The sequence below is a fragment of the Cervus canadensis genome, chromosome 29 (genome assembly GCF_019320065.1).
Source record: "Cervus canadensis isolate Bull #8, Minnesota chromosome 29, ASM1932006v1, whole genome shotgun sequence".
Taxonomy (NCBI): domain Eukaryota; kingdom Metazoa; phylum Chordata; class Mammalia; order Artiodactyla; family Cervidae; genus Cervus; species Cervus canadensis.
Genome location: NC_057414.1, coordinates 47,310,151 through 47,328,893, shown reverse-complemented (window position 1 = coordinate 47,328,893; position 18,743 = coordinate 47,310,151). Strand labels below are relative to the sequence as shown.

At 54.9% G+C, this 18,743-nt stretch overlaps 1 protein-coding gene and 1 long non-coding RNA gene across 4 annotated transcripts in view; one reads left to right on the top strand and one right to left on the bottom strand.

Annotated features, from left to right (window-relative positions):
• The first annotated feature begins 3,985 nt into the window (after positions 1 to 3,985).
• Positions 3,986 to 18,743, top strand: part of LOC122431045 — a 44,200-nt gene continuing 29,442 nt past the window's right edge. Inside the window, exon 1 of the long non-coding RNA XR_006266426.1 lies at positions 3,986 to 4,080. This is a non-coding gene — a long non-coding RNA (uncharacterized LOC122431045). The remainder of the gene's footprint in view (positions 4,081 to 18,743) is intronic.
• Positions 6,774 to 18,743, bottom strand: part of SHANK2 (SH3 and multiple ankyrin repeat domains 2) — a 560,095-nt gene continuing 548,125 nt past the window's right edge. For all 3 annotated transcript variants that reach the window (XM_043452087.1, XM_043452088.1, XM_043452089.1), the window contains one exon: positions 6,774 to 12,217. In XM_043452087.1, coding sequence (XP_043308022.1) covers positions 11,647 to 12,217 — 571 coding nt within the window. In that variant the 3' untranslated portion in view covers positions 6,774 to 11,646. The remainder of the gene's footprint in view (positions 12,218 to 18,743) is intronic.

The window sequence follows — 18,743 nt, the reverse complement described above, 5'->3', positions numbered from 1 at the left end:
CTGTAGACTTTAGTGTATTTACAGGGTTATGGGAATATCACCACTGTATAATTCTAGAACATCTTCATCACCCCCAAAGAAACCCCATACCATTATCAGTCATGCCCCATTCTCCTCCTGATTCCTGGGCAGCCCTTAATCTGCTTTCTGTCTCCATGGATCTGCCTGTTCTGGACATTTTATGTAAATGGAATAATAAAACATGTGGTGATTTATAACTGGCTTCTCTCATTGAGCATAATGTTGAAAGCACTGTTTTTATAGCCAAAAAATAAAAGGGAGATACTCTAAAGATGGATCAACAAATGAATGGATACATTTTTTATATATTCATATGATGAAATAATATTCAACTCTGCACATGAATGATTTAGTGATACATCTGTTGTCTTTGATGAATCTCAAGAGTCATATTGAAAATAAGCCAGCTGCAGCGTTCACAGACACCAAGAATCAGCATACTATGGATGACAATGGTAGTAGACACTTAAATGGTAGTGAACCAGTGCTGGGCACCGTTCTCTGTATAAGAGGGCAGGTTTATCATGCATGAAGTAGGGACCACTTATATAGGCTTTAACATGTGCAGTGACACTACATGTTGTTTATGGACACGTACACAAGCAATCAACATAAAAACACGCACAGAAATGATAAACACCAAGTTCAAGGGGAGTGGTTACCTCTGGGTGGGAGGAAAGAAGTGGACTCAGGAGGAGGGGGTCCAAAGGGCCTGGAGTTACCTGTAGTGTTTGGTGTCTTCATTTGGGTGGCAACCTTGGTGCACTTTTCCCCCCATTCTTTTGCCATGCCCGATATATTTCATAATAATTTTAAAAAGAGCAAGACTATTACCCAGCAATGTGTAAAGTGAGCTATATTTGTGTTTTAAAATGATTCGTATGCGTATGCTTGCGGATGTATGCACCAGGCCAGGACTGAATCCCAGGGAATCCTTAATGGGCTTCAGGGTGGGGGGCCGGGATCTGGGGAGTCCAGGGGAGCAGGGAGACATGCTTTTTCCTGATTCTTTCTGAGCTTTTGTTGTTGTTTTTTATTTAGAAGATAATTGCTTTACAATGTTGTGTTGGTTTCTGCTGCACAACAGTATGAATCAGTCATACATGTATATGGACTCCCTCCCTCTTGAGCCTTTCTCCCCCCTCCAATCCCACCCCTCTAGGTCATCTCTGAGTGCCAGACTGGGCTCCCTGTGTTATATCGTATTTTACACATGACAGTGTATATGTTGCAGGAAGGGGAACCCCTTCCAGGGCCCGAAACTGGGCTCTTGTCTAACACTCGAAAATGAATTGTCCAAAGAGACACATGTGCTGATAAAGCAAGAGATTTTATTGGGAAAGGGCGCCCGGGTGGAGAGCAGGAGGGTAAGGGAACCCAGGAGAACTGCTCTGCCACAGTCTTGGGTTTTATGGTGATGGGATTAGTTTCCGGGTGGTCTTTGGCCAATCATTCTAATTCAGAGTCTTTCCTGGTGGCGCACACATCGCTCAGCTAAGATGGATGCTAGCGAGAGGGATTCTGGAAAGTGGACGGACAGGTAGTGTCTCCTCTTGACCTTTCCCGAACTCTTCCGGCTGGTGGTGGCTTATTAGTTCCGTATTCCTTATCAGGATCTCCTGTCATAAAACAGCTCATGCAAATAGTTACTATGGTGCCTGGCCAGGGTGGGCGGTTTCAGTGTGCTTCCCCTTACATATATGTCAATGCTATTTCTCAATTCATTCTTCCCTCTCCTTCCCCCACCCTTTTTTGGTTTTGTACCACATGTATTTTGATTTCTTGATTAAAAAGATAATTCAGCCTGTGTTTGTTTAAATACATTTTTTGTGTCAGTGGCTCAGAAGTAAAGCGTCTGCCTGCAATGTGGGAGACCTGGGTTCGATCCCTGGGTCAGGAAGATCCCCTGGAGAAGGAAATGGCAACTCACTCCGGTACTCTTGCCTGGAAAATCGCATGGATGGAGAAGCCTGGTAGGCTACAGTCCATGGGGTGGCAAAGAGCTGGACATGACTGAGTGACTTCACTTTCACTTTGCGCTGCCAGATAATTTCCCATGCAGGGCCTCATCTGCCCCCACAGAGTTCCTTGGGCCCCAGGGATTGTCAGCTCGTACTTCATATGGAAGCACTGAGAAGCCCAGAGGTTGCTTTGTTCAGGGACTAGTGCTTGGTGCAGGTGGGAATGGGGCACCTGGTTCTCAGATGAGGTCCCATCCTGGACAATGAACGTGGTTGGGGTGGGGGCACCCAGGACAAAACCACCAGCCCTCGACTCACGAGGATGGGGGTACCCTCCTGGGCATTAGGCATGGCCAGATAGATGGGCTGTCCTCAGAGGCATCGCAGTGCCCGCCTGGGAGAGTGGGGCATGCACTCAGGGCCACACAGCCACACGGAACCCTGCCAGACAGCTGGAAGGTTGGGGGTAAGTTTATTCTTCAGGAAGGATGCTGCACCACCATCACGACTAAGAGCCGGGACACTGCGACCCTGTGACAAAGGCTTGTGGTAAAGGGAAGCAGTACAGGGCGAGCGCAGCTCGTCATGATCGGAGAGAAGGTAAGGGAGTGAGTGTTAAGAGAGGGAAGGCCAGGGAGTTCCCTGGTGCCCTAGTGGTTAGGATTCTGGGCTTTTGCTGCCGTGGTGCAGGTTCCATCCCTGATCAGGGAGCTGTCATCCCACAGGCTTTGCAGGGTGGCAATAAAAAGAGAGAAGGCAATATCGCCTAGATGCGGAAAGTCTGGTGGCAGGACTGCGGTAATTCTCTTTCCGCATGCATGCACTGTGGTGGTGAAGTCGTGAAACTCCAAACAGCAAGTCTACTAAGACAATGACCCTCAGCAGTGGGCTCCCGATGGAAAAGCATGGGGGTCCCAAGGGTGCCTGGGCTTCACGACAAAGCTGCCTCCCCGGCGTGGCAGCTCAGAGTAGGTGTGGGCAGGTCAGGGCAGACATGGGCCTCTCCGAGGAAAGGCAGACGGGGTGAGCTCTGGGTTTCCAGAGCCGCTCTCCCTGCTTCCTCCAGGGCCGGCTCCCAGGCCCTGCGGAAGACGTGATGTCTACAACTTCCGGAGTTAGGGTCCTTGTGGGCGGGGCCGCCTTGTCCACAGCCCGCCTCCTGACCTCCGGATTGGTTGCCCTGCCTGCTTTGGTTGGGCTATCCATGAAGCCGCGCTTCTTTGCCAGTCATGATTGGTCCCTATGGGCACATGACCAGCAGTTGCTTTGCCAACGTTGATTGGTCCAAGCAGGGCACGTGTCCCTGCGGTCTTTTTAAAAAACTATCTTGATTGGTCCACGTGGGCCAGGTGCCCCCGCAGTCCCTTTGCCTGTCGTGATTGGTTCCTGTAGGGCACGTGGCCCGAGGGCCCAGCGTCCTCTGCCTGCTGCCCCGGCGTCGGCTGGCGGCGGGAGAGCCGGACTGTGAGGCGGTGCTGTGGGTCCGGGCTGCAGTTCGGCTGGTTCCACTGAGGCCCAGGGCCGTGGGCGCAGGCGTCCCCAGCTGGAGGCAGCTTCGACGCCGGCCAAGCCTCAGGCAGCAGGGGTGCGGGCCGCTGCCAAGATGGCGTGCGAGGTCCCTCGACGCCCGGCCCGGCCCCTGTGGGCCCTCTGCGCCTTGTTTTCCCGCCCTTAACCACACAGAGGCGGGCAGCAGCTCCCGGGGCTGCCTGGGGGCGCCCAGAGAGGGCGCAGGTCTCGCCACCCGCTGCCGCCTCTGTGGGCCGCCTCTCTGCAGGTGGACGGCAGGACCGGCGTCTTCTAGAAGCTGGGAACTGAGGGAAGTCCTCCGAGTGCCCGGTGCTGGGAGACTCGCCGCGCCTGCAGTCACCCGGAGTGCGCCCCGGCAACAGCTGCGCTTGAGATGGGCAAAGCTCCTGTCCTCCTCGTGGGAGGGGTTGCAGATCGTCAACAAGTCCCTTAATAAGACCCTGAGGCGGTCTGAAGTGTTACCAAAGAAAACCGGCAGGGGTGACCGTGTGATCGGGGTGATTCAACTCTCAACCAGGTGGTCCAGGCCGTGCAAAGATAGGGGAAGAACACCTTCCAGGTTCAGCAGGTATGGAGGAGGCCCTAAGGTGGGAATGTGGCGGGGAGCAAGGTGAGCAGGAAGGGACAGCTGGGAGAGATGGGCAGGGTCCACTCACTTGGGCCGCTGTAGGGAGAGCTGGGATGGGTGTGGCCATTTCTGTGTGGTCGTGAGTACACTGTGGCCTGCGCTCTGTGCTAGATCCTGTTTTCTCCTCTTGAGGCCTTCTTCCCTCCGGCCACAAAGCGCCATGCTCTCTACGCTCCATTTTCCTGGGCTGCCAGAAAAAGCCGGTCACTGCTGCCTGTTGGGAGCGGGAGAGCTGGGCTTTCCTGGCGTGCTGGTGGGGTGCTAAAGGTTTCAGGCCACCCGGTTTTCCCCAAGGCCTTGATGTTTTTATCAGGGCCTTTGTAGTCACATTTATAAACTCTGGTTTGGAAAATGGAGTCTTTATTTTTAGCTTGCCCAGATGGCAGGCGCCAAGGCCAGGGTTGGGGGTGGGGTGGGGTCGGGGGGTGGGGGGAGGCAGCTGCTGCTCCATGCCTTTCGTTTCATATGAAGCTTCAAAGCTGTGGGGCCTGTTAGACTTCTTTTCAAACTCATTCTGCGGCTTCTTGACTCATCTCATCTTTCGTTCAGCTGGCTTTCTTCTGCCTCTGAGGAGGTCGTGAAGGGGGAGGAAGGGGCTGCCCCAGTTCTCACTGCAGAAGGAGGCTGCAGGGGGTGGGAGAAGACACTCTGGCGTGGGGGTCAGATGCTGGTCAGCCAGGAACCTGCAGTTGCAAGCTGCAGAAGGTGGCGTGGGCTGGCTTGGGCCACAGAGGAGCGCGCTGGGAAGAGTTGTGGTAGCTCAGGTCGGGGGCGGGAGAGTTTTGTGGGAGGATGGCTGGGCCGCTCCCTGGGTAGGACTCAGTCTCCAGCTGCTGGACTCCACGGGACGTGGCCTCTGCTTTCTCTGAGCTTCCGTTTCCTGCTGGGTAAAGGAGATAACCAGCTTTGCGATATTCACCTTGTGCAGTTCTGGTGGGAGTTAAACCAGGTGTTACCCATCTCTAAGCCAGGGGTCATTTTACGAATATCATGTCTTTGTGAAAACCTGGGGTCCTGAGGTCCAGGCTTCCCTGATTCTAGCCGAGGGAATGAGGGAGCCAGATTCCCTTTGAGTTAAATGTCCCTTTTTCATGACCCCAAGTGATTCAGCTGGGAGGAACCCCCACTTTGCCCAGCCCCCTGGGCCGCTGGCCCTTCACAGAGGCATTTGGAGGGGAGCAGGGCGATGTGTCCTTGTCGTCAGGGGTGGCTCCTGGCACCAGCAGTGCTTCTTGGGTTCTTTCCTACAGCTGGCCTTGGCTGAGGAAGCTCTAGCGTCCTGTGCTCACTGTGGACCTTGGTGAGACTCTCATCTGTGGAATGGGGCTGTTCGTTCCTGTCTCAGTGCTGTGAGACCCTCGCTGCGGGCAGCGCTCTGAGTGGTGCCTGGCGCAGAGAGATTGACTCTTGTTTCCAGGCGGCGGTGCTACACTACCTCTCAGGACCGTGCCCGGGAATCCCTGATTTCTGCCTTGTGCTGTGGTTTCTTTCCCGGAGCTTCCAGCACTGTGTTCCCCTGCTGCGCTCTTGAATTCTGGGGTTTGAAGAACACATTTAATTTCTATTTAAGCCCCTTGGCACGGAAGACTCTTTGAGTGGGCGGCGGCAGGAGGACTTGAGGTGCCGGGACAGGGTGCAGACCGCCAGGTGCAGGCGAGTGGCATGTCCCCCGCTCTGTCTTGCTCACCTGGCCGTTTCCCGGGGTCCGTCTCACACAGGGCCCACTAGGGCCTGCCCGCCCGCCCACCCTGCCCCACGGCCACGGCCTCGGGCCTGCCCCCTTGGTTCTTGGACTCCCGCACACCTCCAGCAGAGGCTGCGGTGGTGTCTGCAGTTTCACCACCCAAGAAGCCTGGCTGTCATCCCTGACAGCCCTTCAGATTCCCAGATGTGGGCTATATCTGTGCATTGAAATGAAAAATCTGCATATCTGCTGGGCCTTGGCCTGGTAATAGCACGGCTGATGATCTTATCAGGTGAAACAGCCCAGACACGTGGCAGAAAGACCTAGAGACGGGCTGTGGACCCAGCAGGCAGCATCTGCCTTGCCTCTGGGAAGGTCTGGCCTGCTTGCCGAGGGTCCCTGAAGATGGGGCTGCTAGAGCTCTGACCTGGGTGGAAGCGCCCCGTGGACTTCCACTCTTGCTGGGATTAGTCTAGTCCCAGGAGGGCGGCAGTTCCTAACACGCTTTCTACACCTCAGACCTATCTTCCAAGATGACTGAGGCTGTGCTGGGGAGCTTAATGTTTGAACTGAATAAGTAGAGAGAGACCTTGGCCTTGAGAATAGTCTGATGACTTCTCACAGTTTTGAAAAAACAGACTGTGTGTTGCCATGCCTGTAGCTTACAAAAAATGGAAGTAGTTCTGTGATGAGTGGCTTCAATCACTAAAAATGAGCATTTTTTTTTTTTTCTAAACAAAATGTGGAGATGATGGATAGGTGCTGCTGACTGGATAAGCATTACCAACAAGGACCACTGGGGGGCGACACAACCTGGGGAAGTAGGTCTGAAAGGTCATTTTCTTTTCCTTGTAAATTCTCAACCATGTTTTTGTATTTTTACTAAATGAAAATACTGAAAGTAGTATAGCAGAGAGCACTTTTACAGGAAAATTAATTGATAACACAGTCTTATTTCAGTTTTCTGTTTATTTTTAACTTAAATGACTGTGCATATTCCACAGTCTTAGGATGAGAAAGGCTCCAGAATCATGTCCAGGTCTTCTCAACATTTCATTTCTTGAGTCGTTTTTTCACTTTTCGTTGTGCATTGACAGGGGCTTCTCAGTTCAGAAACCAAGGCACTATAACTATTTTATCAGCTACATTAATACATTGAAGGTGTATTTACCCTCTCATTAAATATACAGCATTTGAATACAATATGGTTTTATGCAGATCAGGTTGAAAACACCCAAGGCACACACTTTACTTTTTTTCCTCTTTTTTGTTTCTGTATTTATTTGAAGGCTCATAGTAAAATTTCAGAATTTCTATAAACAGAGAGTTCCAGAGGAGAAGCAATGGACAGTGACTGTTGTAATTTTAAACATAACACGGTAAAGACTCTGAACTGCCGAAACATGTTACAGGAACAGTAAGGAAACAAAAGCACTGGTACAGCGTGGATTAAAAACTGAAGTGATCGGCTCTGCTGAAGTCTGAGAAACCGGTCTGGAACCGCCCACTTGCCCACCAAGCAGGGGCAGGCCCATCTGCATGCGGCTGCCTGGCCACCTCGCTGTGGGACTGACACCTTGTTGCGCGTGTACATGGATCACCACAAATACACAAGACGTCCCAGTTTACTGGGTATTAAATGCCTCAGGTAAAGTACAAATAAACAGAAAAAGTCTTCCAGTGTCTATGTTTTCCTTAACAAGACAGACGGATACATTCATCTGGAGGAAGCCACTGGACAGTGGGGCGGGGGGGCGGTGAAGATCGGGGAGGGACCATTGGATGGTGTAGCAGGTGGACCTTGGGGAGCGTCAACTACAGAAGATGTGAGGCTGAGAACTTGTCATGAACACAGAAACAGTGGCGGCTGTTCAAGGGGAGGATGTGCCGAAGTAGAGGAAATTGCTCCGGAACTAAAGACCGTGAGTTTTCACTGATGAGGCCCAAGAAGAGGTTCAATATTTAAGTTTAAAATACGCTTCCCTACAGTGAAAGGAATAGCCCATGTCTTCTTGGCTCAGTTCTTTGCCAGAAGACACATGCTCTTGCCCCAAGCCTTAGTGCACATTTGTTCACGAAAGCATGGTTGGCTCTGCGTCAGGCAGAGAGGCTGCCCAGCCGGCGTGCCCAGCTGCAAGGAGACAGCCAGCTCTGGGTGTGCGGGATCCTCTGCTCTGAGGAGCGAGGTCTGCACCCGGCTTGCCCGCCACGCCCTTCTGCTTCCGTCCCAAAGGAGAGCCCGGCCTCAGCTCCCTCATAGCGGTGCTCACAGACGTCCACAGTGCTGTCCTCAGTTCTAAAATAATGCTCGTTTCCACTACACTGAGAAAACTTGCAGGAGATGGAACCGAGGCAGAGTAGCTCACTGAAAGAATTTTTCACTCTGGGCAGATATTATCTGGTCAGTGTCATAGAGGTCAAGTGGCTGGATTGTAAGCTTGGCAACTTTTTAATTCAGAAAGTTCTCACTGTTTGCAATCAGAACCACAACCTTAGTGCAATAGTATATTTATTATTATTATTTTTTTTTACAGTAATTTTGGTTGCCATACAAGAGATTGTAAGAATTGGGAGAAAGTGCAAATTACAGGAGCTTGTTTTTTTCTCTTTGTTTTTAATAAGGTCTAAAAAGAATAAAAGCACAAAGTAACAGAAACATAGATAATGCGAACACATGTTACACAAACTATAGTGTGAAACATACTAGTTTCTAAAAAAACAAAAATTTTGTTAATGGGAGAAACCAATATTTGTGGTCCACACACAAAAAGTCATTGCCCGATCACCCTGGGTAATGCTTGCTTGTTAAATAACTCAGAAAAAAAAAATCACCATTTTATTAACTAAAGTATCACAAGTGATTCACTTTGTGATATGTAAAGTTCAGCAAATCAACAGTCACACTGAGTCATTTTTATATTATGGATTAACTTAAAATGTGCACAGACACCCTGGAGAAGGTATCTTGGCAGGTATACATAATTTACATCTTCAGCAATTTTGGTTTTGTATACACAATATTACAGAAACTAGGCATGTAAATGCAATTTATTTAAATTACAGTATATAACAAAAGTGGATCTTTTTAAAACCTGGAATAAGTATTAACATAATCTTTATATGAGCAGTTTAACATCTGTTTCACTGTTGAAGAGGGGCGTGGGGTAGGGCCTGGTCCTGACATGTCTCAAGGGGGAGAACAGTGGGCGGTGGGTCAAATGAGGAACTATTGCTTTCTGTAGCAAAACCGGTGAAGAGAGCTAGAGACCGATTCATCTTGGCAGCGTGTTTATTTAGTTGGTCAGTGCAGGTTCTGACGGCCTGTTACTTCTCTATGGTAAGACAGTGTGAACCACCAGTGCTGTCCGCTTTGCTTGCTTCTGGTCAGTTGCATGTGACTTGGAAGTCTCTTTAAGAAAGGGAGTAGCAGCCAAGCCTCACCTCCTGGCTACCCAAGTCCAGTAACCCTAACGCCCCACGCTGCTGTTGGTTACCGTCTGCCTGGGGCTCCTTTCACTCATCCTGTCTAGCATGTTGCCTGGCACTGAGCAGAGAGGTGAGACCGGCAGTGGGCAAAGGAGAAACGAGCCTGGTGCGGCGCTGTGCTTACTGGGTTTCGCAACATCACCAGACGGAAGACAGATGAGGGCCAAATCACCATCTCACACTTTCCGAACTGCCGGCAGCCTCAGCAGGCCACCCGAAGTATCTTGGCTTGAAACTTCTCTGGGGTTATATTCATCTCATGATGGAAAAATCGAAAGTACATGGAAGTAAAACACCTTAATATTAAATTGATTTCGTTCAAATACCAAGATTGACCTGCAATAGGTTTTGGAACAGAAGGTCCAAAACTCAATTTCCAATTCAGGGACACTGGCTGGAAAAACTGTGTGTGTGGTGAGTGTGTTTGTTTTTGCAGAAAACTTCTGCATTGTGAATTACAACCACTTTTGAAGAAATAATTGTCCTTCGATGACGAAGTTCTAGCAAAGATAGAAAATATAACACAGCTCTGCTGGTTCAGATGCATCCAATAAGGTTGATTTAAAAAGGTCATACTTTTATAATTATTCCACAGAAATAGTAGTATTAAATCACAAAAGTTTGTTTTTCTTTAACTTTCTAGCACTGAAGTGGCACAAAGGCTGCCTAGTAGACCAGCCACTTTTTTTTTCCTTAAAATATTGTGCTTATAAACTATCTGTACAACTATTTAAACTTGCAGTAAAGAAAGATTTTAAATTGCTAAATTTTACGTGTTCATTCTAGAGCTGTTCCAGACCTAACCAGACACTTGATTGTGAGCATAAAGAAAAAAAGGAAAAAAAAAATCATGTTTTTATAATTAGAGATGGGCTAGGCTAGTTCTGAAATCATAATAAAAGCCAAAAACTTGACATTCTTCCACATGTGGGAGGACGTGCTGACTCCTGACTGGGTGTTCTGTGACTTCGGGTGCCGGTGGCGACCTCCCGTGGAGATCAGAGGTATTGTCACAAGGAAGGGCGCTCTGGGGGAATGAAGGGCGCAAGGCCCAGGAAAGCCTTGCCGGAGGCCAGACTGCCGCCCACCAGACCTCCCTGCTCTGTCCTTCCTTCGTCTCTCTGCTTTGCACCCTCACCCTGGGTCCTGTCTGTGTGCCACGCCCACTGGGTTTTCTGAAAACCTGTTGTACTATTAAGACAAGCTGGTGGGGTTCCTGGACACTCAGAGGAAAAGGGGGAAGGCCCCTCGGTACGTCTTCCCTGGCCTCAGAGGACGAAAGGGCTGTCTCAGCAGTGATGCTTGCTCTCGGCGGGGCTCTGAGCTGGAGGGGGCCGGGGCACCCCCCCCAGCATCCAGCAGCAGCCATGCCCGCTGCGGACCTTGTGTCGTCCCGTGTGTTAGAGTGGATGCTCACCTGCTCCGAGGCCTGCAGAATTCAACACACCTTTCAATTGAAAGAATGCTGAAAGGCAGAGAAGCCCCTTCCCACGCTCCTGGACAGCCGCTCCCGGCTGACAGCTGCTTCCGCCCGGGGACACGCTGGCCCTGGAGCCGTGCGCGGGCAGCCGGGCCTCCCTCCGCCTGGAATCGTGACTTTGTGCTTCGACTAACTCCACGTGACATCTGTTTGGCCACTTTGGAATTATGCTAACAGACTTGCAGAAAGAAGGAAAGCTAAGCAAAGCTGGGCACGATCCCATTCAGAACAACCCATCACTGCCAAGAGCCTCAATGGGCCAGAGAAGCACAGGTGCACATCGGAGGGGCGGGACAGGATCCACGGAGGAGGGGAGATGCTTCTCCACCTTCCAGGAAGGGCACCGGGTATGCGCGTCTGTGGGCGTCTCGCTGCAAGCCACGTCCAGCAAAGAAAAGGAGCGTGTGAGCACCGCGTGCCCTTGAGAGGCCGAAGACAGAGGAGGGCCCTGGTGCTGGGCCGGGGCCGCCAGGCGCGCAAGGAGGCCGCGGGAGGTATGTGTCTGGAGTGCAGGGGCGCCCGCCTGTTGGAGCAGGGCGCCCGCACGGGCCGGGCAGCTCCTGGGCTGGGCGAGGCAAGGTCGCCTGCACGCAGGAGGCAGGCTGCGCACGCGTCCCTCTCCACCTCGGAAGGACCCCTCCCCGGTCCCCGCTTTGACAGAAACAGCCCAAAGGAGCCCACACAGAGAGCCGGGGCTGGAAGGCCTCGGCTCAGCCACGCCGCGGACACACACGCTTCTCTGGGTCCCCAGGAGACCAGCCCGCGGAACGGGGTTGGCGCTCACCATCCAAACATCTCAGTGCAAGCCCATCTCTATTTATAACAAGGAGTCTGTGGCGGAAAGGAGCAGCCAGCCTTATCTGTCCAGCAGCTGTTTGAGAGCCCTTTCTATGTTCATCCTGTGCCCGACTCGAGTCACGCCCAGATCTATGAGGTCTTCTTTCTGGAGGTTTGGGAGGTGGCTGCCGTCGATCTCATTGTCCATGAAGGCCTCTTTATGTTCACCCAGGTTTAGACTTTCCAGCCAGTCTGCCACATCGGGTTTAGTCCACAGGTGGACAGGCTTAGTTGTAAAAGGCTTATTGGAGATTGGCTGTTGCAGGATGGAGGGGGACGGTGACCTGCTGCGTCCCGCTGGGTTCAAGCCAAACAGGTCCCCGGGCGGGGGCTGGCTCGGAAGGCTGAAGACATCCGAGAGGGTGGGTGAGGGGGCCGCAGTGGCGGTGGGCAGGGGGTTGGGCAGGACCTCTTTGCTCAGCTCTGTTGGCGAGACCACAGGGCTGGGGGCGCGTCTGGGTCCCGAGTTCCTGCTCTCGTAGTCCGGGGGCCGGCTCTGCAGGGTGATGGGCTGGGAGGTCCCAGGGCGAACGGTGAAGGTGACCGTTGTGCTCCGCGTACCTGAGACGGTGCTCATGACCTCGGGGCCTCTGAAACGGCAGCGACAGAGAAAACCATTACAAGTCCGATCACAAAGCAGACGAGGACGTGGCCTCTGGGGAGAGAGAGGGAGCCACCCAAACCACAGCAGGGCGTCTGAGGGCCAGCGTGCCGGCAGAGAGCACACGCCTTGCCAGGCCAGGGGCGGGTGGCCAGGGCCCAGTCCCGCTGCGTCACCACGCCGCCCGAGGAGCGGCGGCTTTTGCCTCCACTTCAAGGAAGGGCACCCGTTAGGAGACCCTTCCTCCTCATCGCCTGTCAGACCCGAGGCTTTCTGGCTTCACAGGAAAAGGGCGGGGAAGGGCGCCTCGCAGGCCGGCCGCTTCAGAGTGGGACACCCCGCGGCTCCTGGGGGCGGTCGTGGGCGCTGCCCCGTCCGATGAAACGGTCGGGGTCGGAGCCCAGCCTGCCTGCGCCCTGTTCTGAGGCTGTGCGGCTGTCCTCGGCCGTGTGTGTGTCTGTCTGTCTGTGTTTTTTCTGCCGTGTGTGTGTCTGTCTGTGTGTTTTTTCTGCCGTGTTTGTGTGTCTGTCTGTGTTTTTTCTGCCGTGTGTGTGTGTGTGTGTCTGTCTGTGTTTTTTCTGCCGTGTGTGTGTGTCTGTCTGTCTTTTCTGCCGTGTGTGTCTGTCTGTCTGTGTTTTTTCTGCCCTGTGTGTGTGTGTCTGTCTGTCTGTGTTTTTTCTGACGTGTGTGTGTGTGTGTCTGTCTGTGTTTTTTCTGCCGTGTGTGTCTGTCTGTCTGTGTTTTTTCTGCCCTGTGTGTGTGTGTCTGTCTGTCTGTGTTTTTTCTGCCGTGTGTGTGTCTGTCTGTGTTTTTTCTGCCGTGTGTGTGTGTCTGTCTGTGTTTTTTCTGCTGTGTGTGTGTGTCTGTCTGTCTGTTTTTTTTCTGCCCTGTGTGTGTCTGTCTGCCTGTGTTTTTTCTGCCGTGTGTGTGTCTGTCTGTCTGTGTTTTTTCTGCCGTGTGTGTGTCTGTCTGTCTGTGTTTTTTCTGCCATGTGTGTCTGTCTGTCTGTGTTTTTTCTGCCGTGTGTGTGTGTGTGTGTCTGTGTTTTTTCTGCCGTGTGTGTGTGTGTGTGTCTGTGTTTTTTCTGCCGTGTGTGTGTCTGTCTGTGTTTTTTCTGCCGTGTGTGTGTGTCTGTCTGTGTCTGTTTTCTCTGCCCTGTGTGTGTGAGAGAGGTGGCGGGTGGGTTCCAGGAAGCCTCCGCCTCCTGGCCCTTGCCCACTGGGCGCTGCGTCAAGCGTGGCGCCTGCACGTGGTCTGAAGGAGGGGCCTGTGCCAGACTCGGGCTCTGATCCTGTCCCGGGAGAAGCATTTCCTTGGCCTGGGGGGTGCCTGTGGCCGGGACCCCCATCCACCCCGGGGCTTCACGTGTGGTTTCCTGGAGGGCCAGGGGCTCCAGGACTGGATGCTGCACATAGGAGACACCCCGCTGAGAACCTCCAGGGGCCTTGGTTACTGGCTGTACTGGTGCACCCGGCCCCGGCGGCCTCTGCAGATGACCCCCCACTCAGCATGAAGAAACGGGGGCCCTGCTGGCCCAGGGCATCACAGGCAGGGAGCGGGAGAGCCCCCACCCCCTGACCCCAGTCATGGGGAGAGAGGTGTGCCGTGCACACAGCAAGGATTTAAGAAGCCTGCAGATTCTGGGGCCCAGGTCGGACCAGAAGATGCACTGCAGTCCCCACTGAGGGGGCCTGTCTCCCCTCTGCCGGGGGAGGCTCACTGGAACCACTGAGACAGCAGCCAGGCAGCAGGAGGGATGGCCGAGCGGGGGTGGGGCCGCTCCACCCAGAGGGACCTTGCGGGCACAGAGGGACCTTCCAGGCGCAGAGGGACCTTCCAGGTGCAGAGGGCCTTCCGGGCACAGAGGACCTTCCAGGCGCAGAGGGACCTTGCGGGCCCAGAGGACCTTGCGGGCCCAGAGGACCTTCCAGGCGCAGAGGGACCTTCCAGGCGCAGAGGGCCTTCCGGGCGCAGAGGACCTTCCGGGCGCAGAGGGCCTTCCGGGCGCAGAGGGACCTTCCAGGCACAGAGGGCCTTCCAGGCGCAGAGGGCCTTCCGGGCGCAGAGGGCCCTCCGGGTGCACAGGGCCCACTGGGCACAGAGGGCCTTACATGCAGTGGGTGAGCGTCTCACAGGAGCGCACCGTGCCTCCTGCGCCTGTGGCCCTGACCGGGCCCACCTGCCGGGGCTGTCCCGTCAGGAGGTGGCCTCGCTTGCTGGCTTTGTGAAGTGGAGGCAGGTTAATCCCCCCGTGACAGCAGCTCTTTAGACCCAGGCCGCACTTACCCGTGGGTCTCTCTGAGCCCAGAGGGTGGGCGTGAGCACCACCCCGCCCTGGGGAACACCCCAGCGATTCCCAGGTAGCTGGGATGCCCTTTAGAAAAAGGGCCCTGCAGGCAGCTGGGTGCGGCGTCAGAAGCAGACCCACGGGTGGGCAGTGAGACCAAGGGACAGGACAGCACGCCAGAGAGAAGGGGACTCTGCACGCGGCACTTACGTCTCTTCAGCACGACCCTCTTCTGTTACCACCCATCACGGGAGCAGATGGAAACAGGAGGGAGCGGGTTGAGACAACACTGCAAAATTAATGACAATTAAAAAAAGCAGCTTCTCTCGATGGATGAGATGAAAGCGGAGGCCCGGATGCTGGGCCCTCTGGCTGCAGAGCGGGGTGGGCAGTGCACGCAGCTGCCCAGAGGAGAATGCCAGAGGGGCCTGACTCTGTGTGTTCAGCGGGGGAAGCTCACGCGTCTGCCCTGCGTGGTTGGGGGAGTGAGCACAGACCGAGACCAGGAGGATGCTGAGAGGGGCCATTGGCTTCACCATGCGGGCCCGGCAGCTAGCTCCCCGCTGGTACCCAGACCCGGGCTCCCGGCTGCCCTTTGTCTTCCGCAGCCTAGGAGGCAGCAATCCGCACGCCTGCTCAGGCAGGCCGGGCTTTGCGTCAAGTCCGCACCGAGGGGAGCCTGCCCACGGCCCCGTGGGACGTCGCTACGGAAAAGAGGAACCAAAGCGTTCGAGGCGCTGCGTGGAGGTTGCCCGGGGCTGGTCCATCCTGCCCTCCTCCTCAGTGGCTTGATTTACTCTCAGTTAATCAGACGGGTATTATTCACTGGATCTCCCGGTTGCAGAGACCGTTTCGTTGCTAAGCAACCACTGGGTTCCCGGGTGGAACACACAAGAATCTGTTGCCCCGATTTAGAAACACAGACACACACACTCGCGCACACACGCCCTCTCTTGGATTATTACTCTCTATCCTGCCTCTTCAATCCAATCCATATGGAAACATGAGAATTGAAACAGAAATCAAGAGTTAATGACACACTCAGAGATGCGCTGTTATTTTATCAGTCAGCACAAGTTGGCTGGGGAAGGGGAAAGCCAGGGCTCAAGGGGACTTTTCATTGTGTTTACAGATGCGGTTCAGCCCCTGGACAGTGCCTGGCTGTGGGCCGGAGGCTGCCCAGCGAGGTGGTCTCGGAGTTCCGAGCCCTCTCTGCAGAGACTCCCCAGCACGCCCCGCCGGCCCCTGCGTCCTGTTGGTCACCGTCGAGTTTGTGTGATACATCCCTGCCGTGTGTGTGAAACGGCGCTGATTTCCAAACTGGTCTAAGTTCTGTCTTCGTAACGTTTCTAAAGGTTGGGCGCTAAAAAGACTGGGACGGTGACCGTAAGGGCCCCGGCGGGTCTGCGTCCTGGGCCTGGCGCACATGGGGGTCCAGCTGAGAACTGTGGAGTGAACCGGGGTGGGGGACGTGGATGTGGGCAGCTGGCAGACCAGGTCAGGAAGTTATGTGACTTGGCCAGGCCGGCAGGCGGAGCCGGACGTGGGGGCCGCGAGGCCGCCTCGGGTTCAGCAGCCCGTCTGACACACCCGAGCAGGTTGAGAATGCACCCGGTCTTCAGGGGGCAGTGGCCAACCCCCGACACACGTTGGCTGAGGGGTCCTGGTGTCCAGGCTGGATTGCGGATGGCCCTTGAAGGATAAGCTGCTGCAGTCGGACCAGAACAGCCTCTCTTACGTACCGTGTACGAGGGAACACAGTGGCGCGCGTTCACCTAATTACCCATGATTCCAGTCATTGACATTCCCTCAACATTTCAATTGCTGCCATGAAATGATAAAACCTCCGTGACGGCGCCGCCGTGATGAAAGTGCCATTAAGCGGCTTCCATTATCGAGTCAGTTCCGAAGTCTGTGCTCTGGGACCAGCTGGGCAGAGATAATTTTTTAACAACCCAAATTGATTTATTTTAAAACCAAGAGGCTCTCAGGATGATACTGCCGAGAGCCCAGCGAGGAGCTGGAGGTGCCCGCCGGGCCAGGCAGTGGGTGTGGGTGCTCAGCGCGGGCACCCCTGGGGACTGGGCAGTGCTGCACCGACAGGCAGCCTGAGCCCCGCCTGCCCCGGGGGACCTGGAGCTCCATCGGCGCCTCCAGGAGGTGAGGGCCTGTCCCGGGTTCCTCCGGAGGACCCAGGAGGGTGAGGGGTCCAGAGGGGCTCCTGGAGGGTCGGCCAATGCTGCGCCCCCTGGATGGAAGCCAGTGGGGTCTCCTGCAAGCATCCACTCGTGGCACTGATCCTTCTCCCAACGGCCAGAGAACGAAAGCCAAACCCACACTTGACCTCCCGCTCCCCGTAGGAGGGTGGACAAAGCAGAGCTGTCTTGCTTTAAAAAAAAGGATGGTCTTCTGGCTCAAGGACCTTTGTTTTAGGTCAAAGCGCATTTGTCAAACTCCCATGTACCCGGGGTCTGTCTCCAGAGCAGAGACCCCAGGACCGCACACGGGTCTGCTCCTGGGTTTCCCTGCATCACCGTGACCTGCTGACCAAACTGCTGCTGGGTCAGCTTCATGAAACGCAAGTCAGGTCATGCCAAGCCTTTGCTTAAGTCCTCGAGGGCTGCCACCACTCAGACACAGCCCTCTGCCTCGGCATGCGAGATGCTCGAGACCGTCCTCGCAGCACCTCCCTCTGCTCTGGCCAGCTTCTTCCGGGTGGGGAACACCTTCCGGCCCCCCGGCTTCGTGCTTGCTGGTCCCAGCGCCTGGATGCTCTGCTCCCGGGTTTTCGCCCGGCTGTCTCTCAGGTGGTTCAAACACCACTTCCTTCCACCCTGCCCGTGGTCATGATTCGTTAGGACATCTTCGTCCCTCTGTAGTTTGTGCTGTGCACTTTGGGTTTGTCTTCTTATTTCATATCTGCTTCCCCTTGGGAATGTAGCTCTTCAAAGGGGCAGAGACCGTGGATGTTTCCTTGTTCAGCGAGGAGTCCTGGGGCCCAGCACAGTGCCTGGCATACACGGGGTGATCAGCTCCTGGGGGCCCAGGCTGCCTTGACTGTGGACCTGCAGACAGCCCCTTGGGAGGTCACGGGGCTGGGCTGTGGCTCCGGGGCCAAAGGTGAGTATCCCTCTGGCTTCTCAGCTCTGTGACTTGGAGGAACTCAGCCTGTGTCCTGAAGTGAGGGGTGCTGCCCATGTGTCTGGGGTACCAAAGGGTTCCGAGAGCAGGCCGCCCAGGCGGGGAGGTCATTCTTGGGGTGTCGGCGGTGCTTGGGCGTTCCTTGGAAGGGGGCGTGGGCCGGTGCTGAGCTGGAGGGCAGCTGACTTGCCCAGAGGCGGCACCGGCCTGAGCAGAGCTTTGCTTCGATCTTGGTGGACACTCTGTCTAGAGATGAGATCCTTCCTGGGGAACTCAGCCCGGGCAGCCAGAGAAGCCCTGTCTCCAGCCCTGCATGCCCCCCCAGGGTGAGGGGGTGCTTCCGGACGAGGCCTGGGGAGAAGCTGCGGCTGCGTGGGATGAAAGGGCAGCGGGACGGTCCTCGTCATCCTCCCTCAGCGTGTCTGCAGTCAAGACGGTGGCAGAGCCCGTGTCGCCCCTGACTTCTGGGGACTCATCACAGCAGCAGAAACTCAGGACTCAGGCTCGTCTTGGACCCCAGCGAACAAGGGCCTGGGTGCTCAGCGTCTTCTCCCCGACCTGGGCCTGGGCTGCAGCAGCGGGAGCGAAGGAGGAACCATGGGTGAAAGCGGGGCAAATCTGCCCCTGGTCCCTGCCCTCACAGCGGTCAGACGCCCGGGGGTGGCCCTGGGGTGCTCAGGCCGTTTCTACGGGAATGTGCACCTCTGCTCATCCATCGCTTCAAAGAGCGTGGCGGGTTTTCAGCTTTCCCTAGAAAAGCTCATTTCTTTTCCTTCACTAGGAATTCTCTTCATCTAATTTTGTGCCTCATTTTGCCCACGGCCGCACACAGCTCTTAATTTTTAGATGCACTTAAAAGTAGGGCTGAGACATCCAGGCAGGTGCGCCCTGGCTGGGAAGGTCCCGGGCTCTGGTGCCTGGCTGGCTGACGCCCAGGCCTCAGTTTCCTGGTCCCACTCACTGCAGCCCTTGGCAGTGAGCAGGGAGGAAGGGGCTGCTGCCCCGGGGGCGGGGGGCTGTGTGCGGAGACGCCTGGGGACCGCCCTGCAGGGTCTCAGTCTCCAGATAAGCACAGAAGACTGGACTC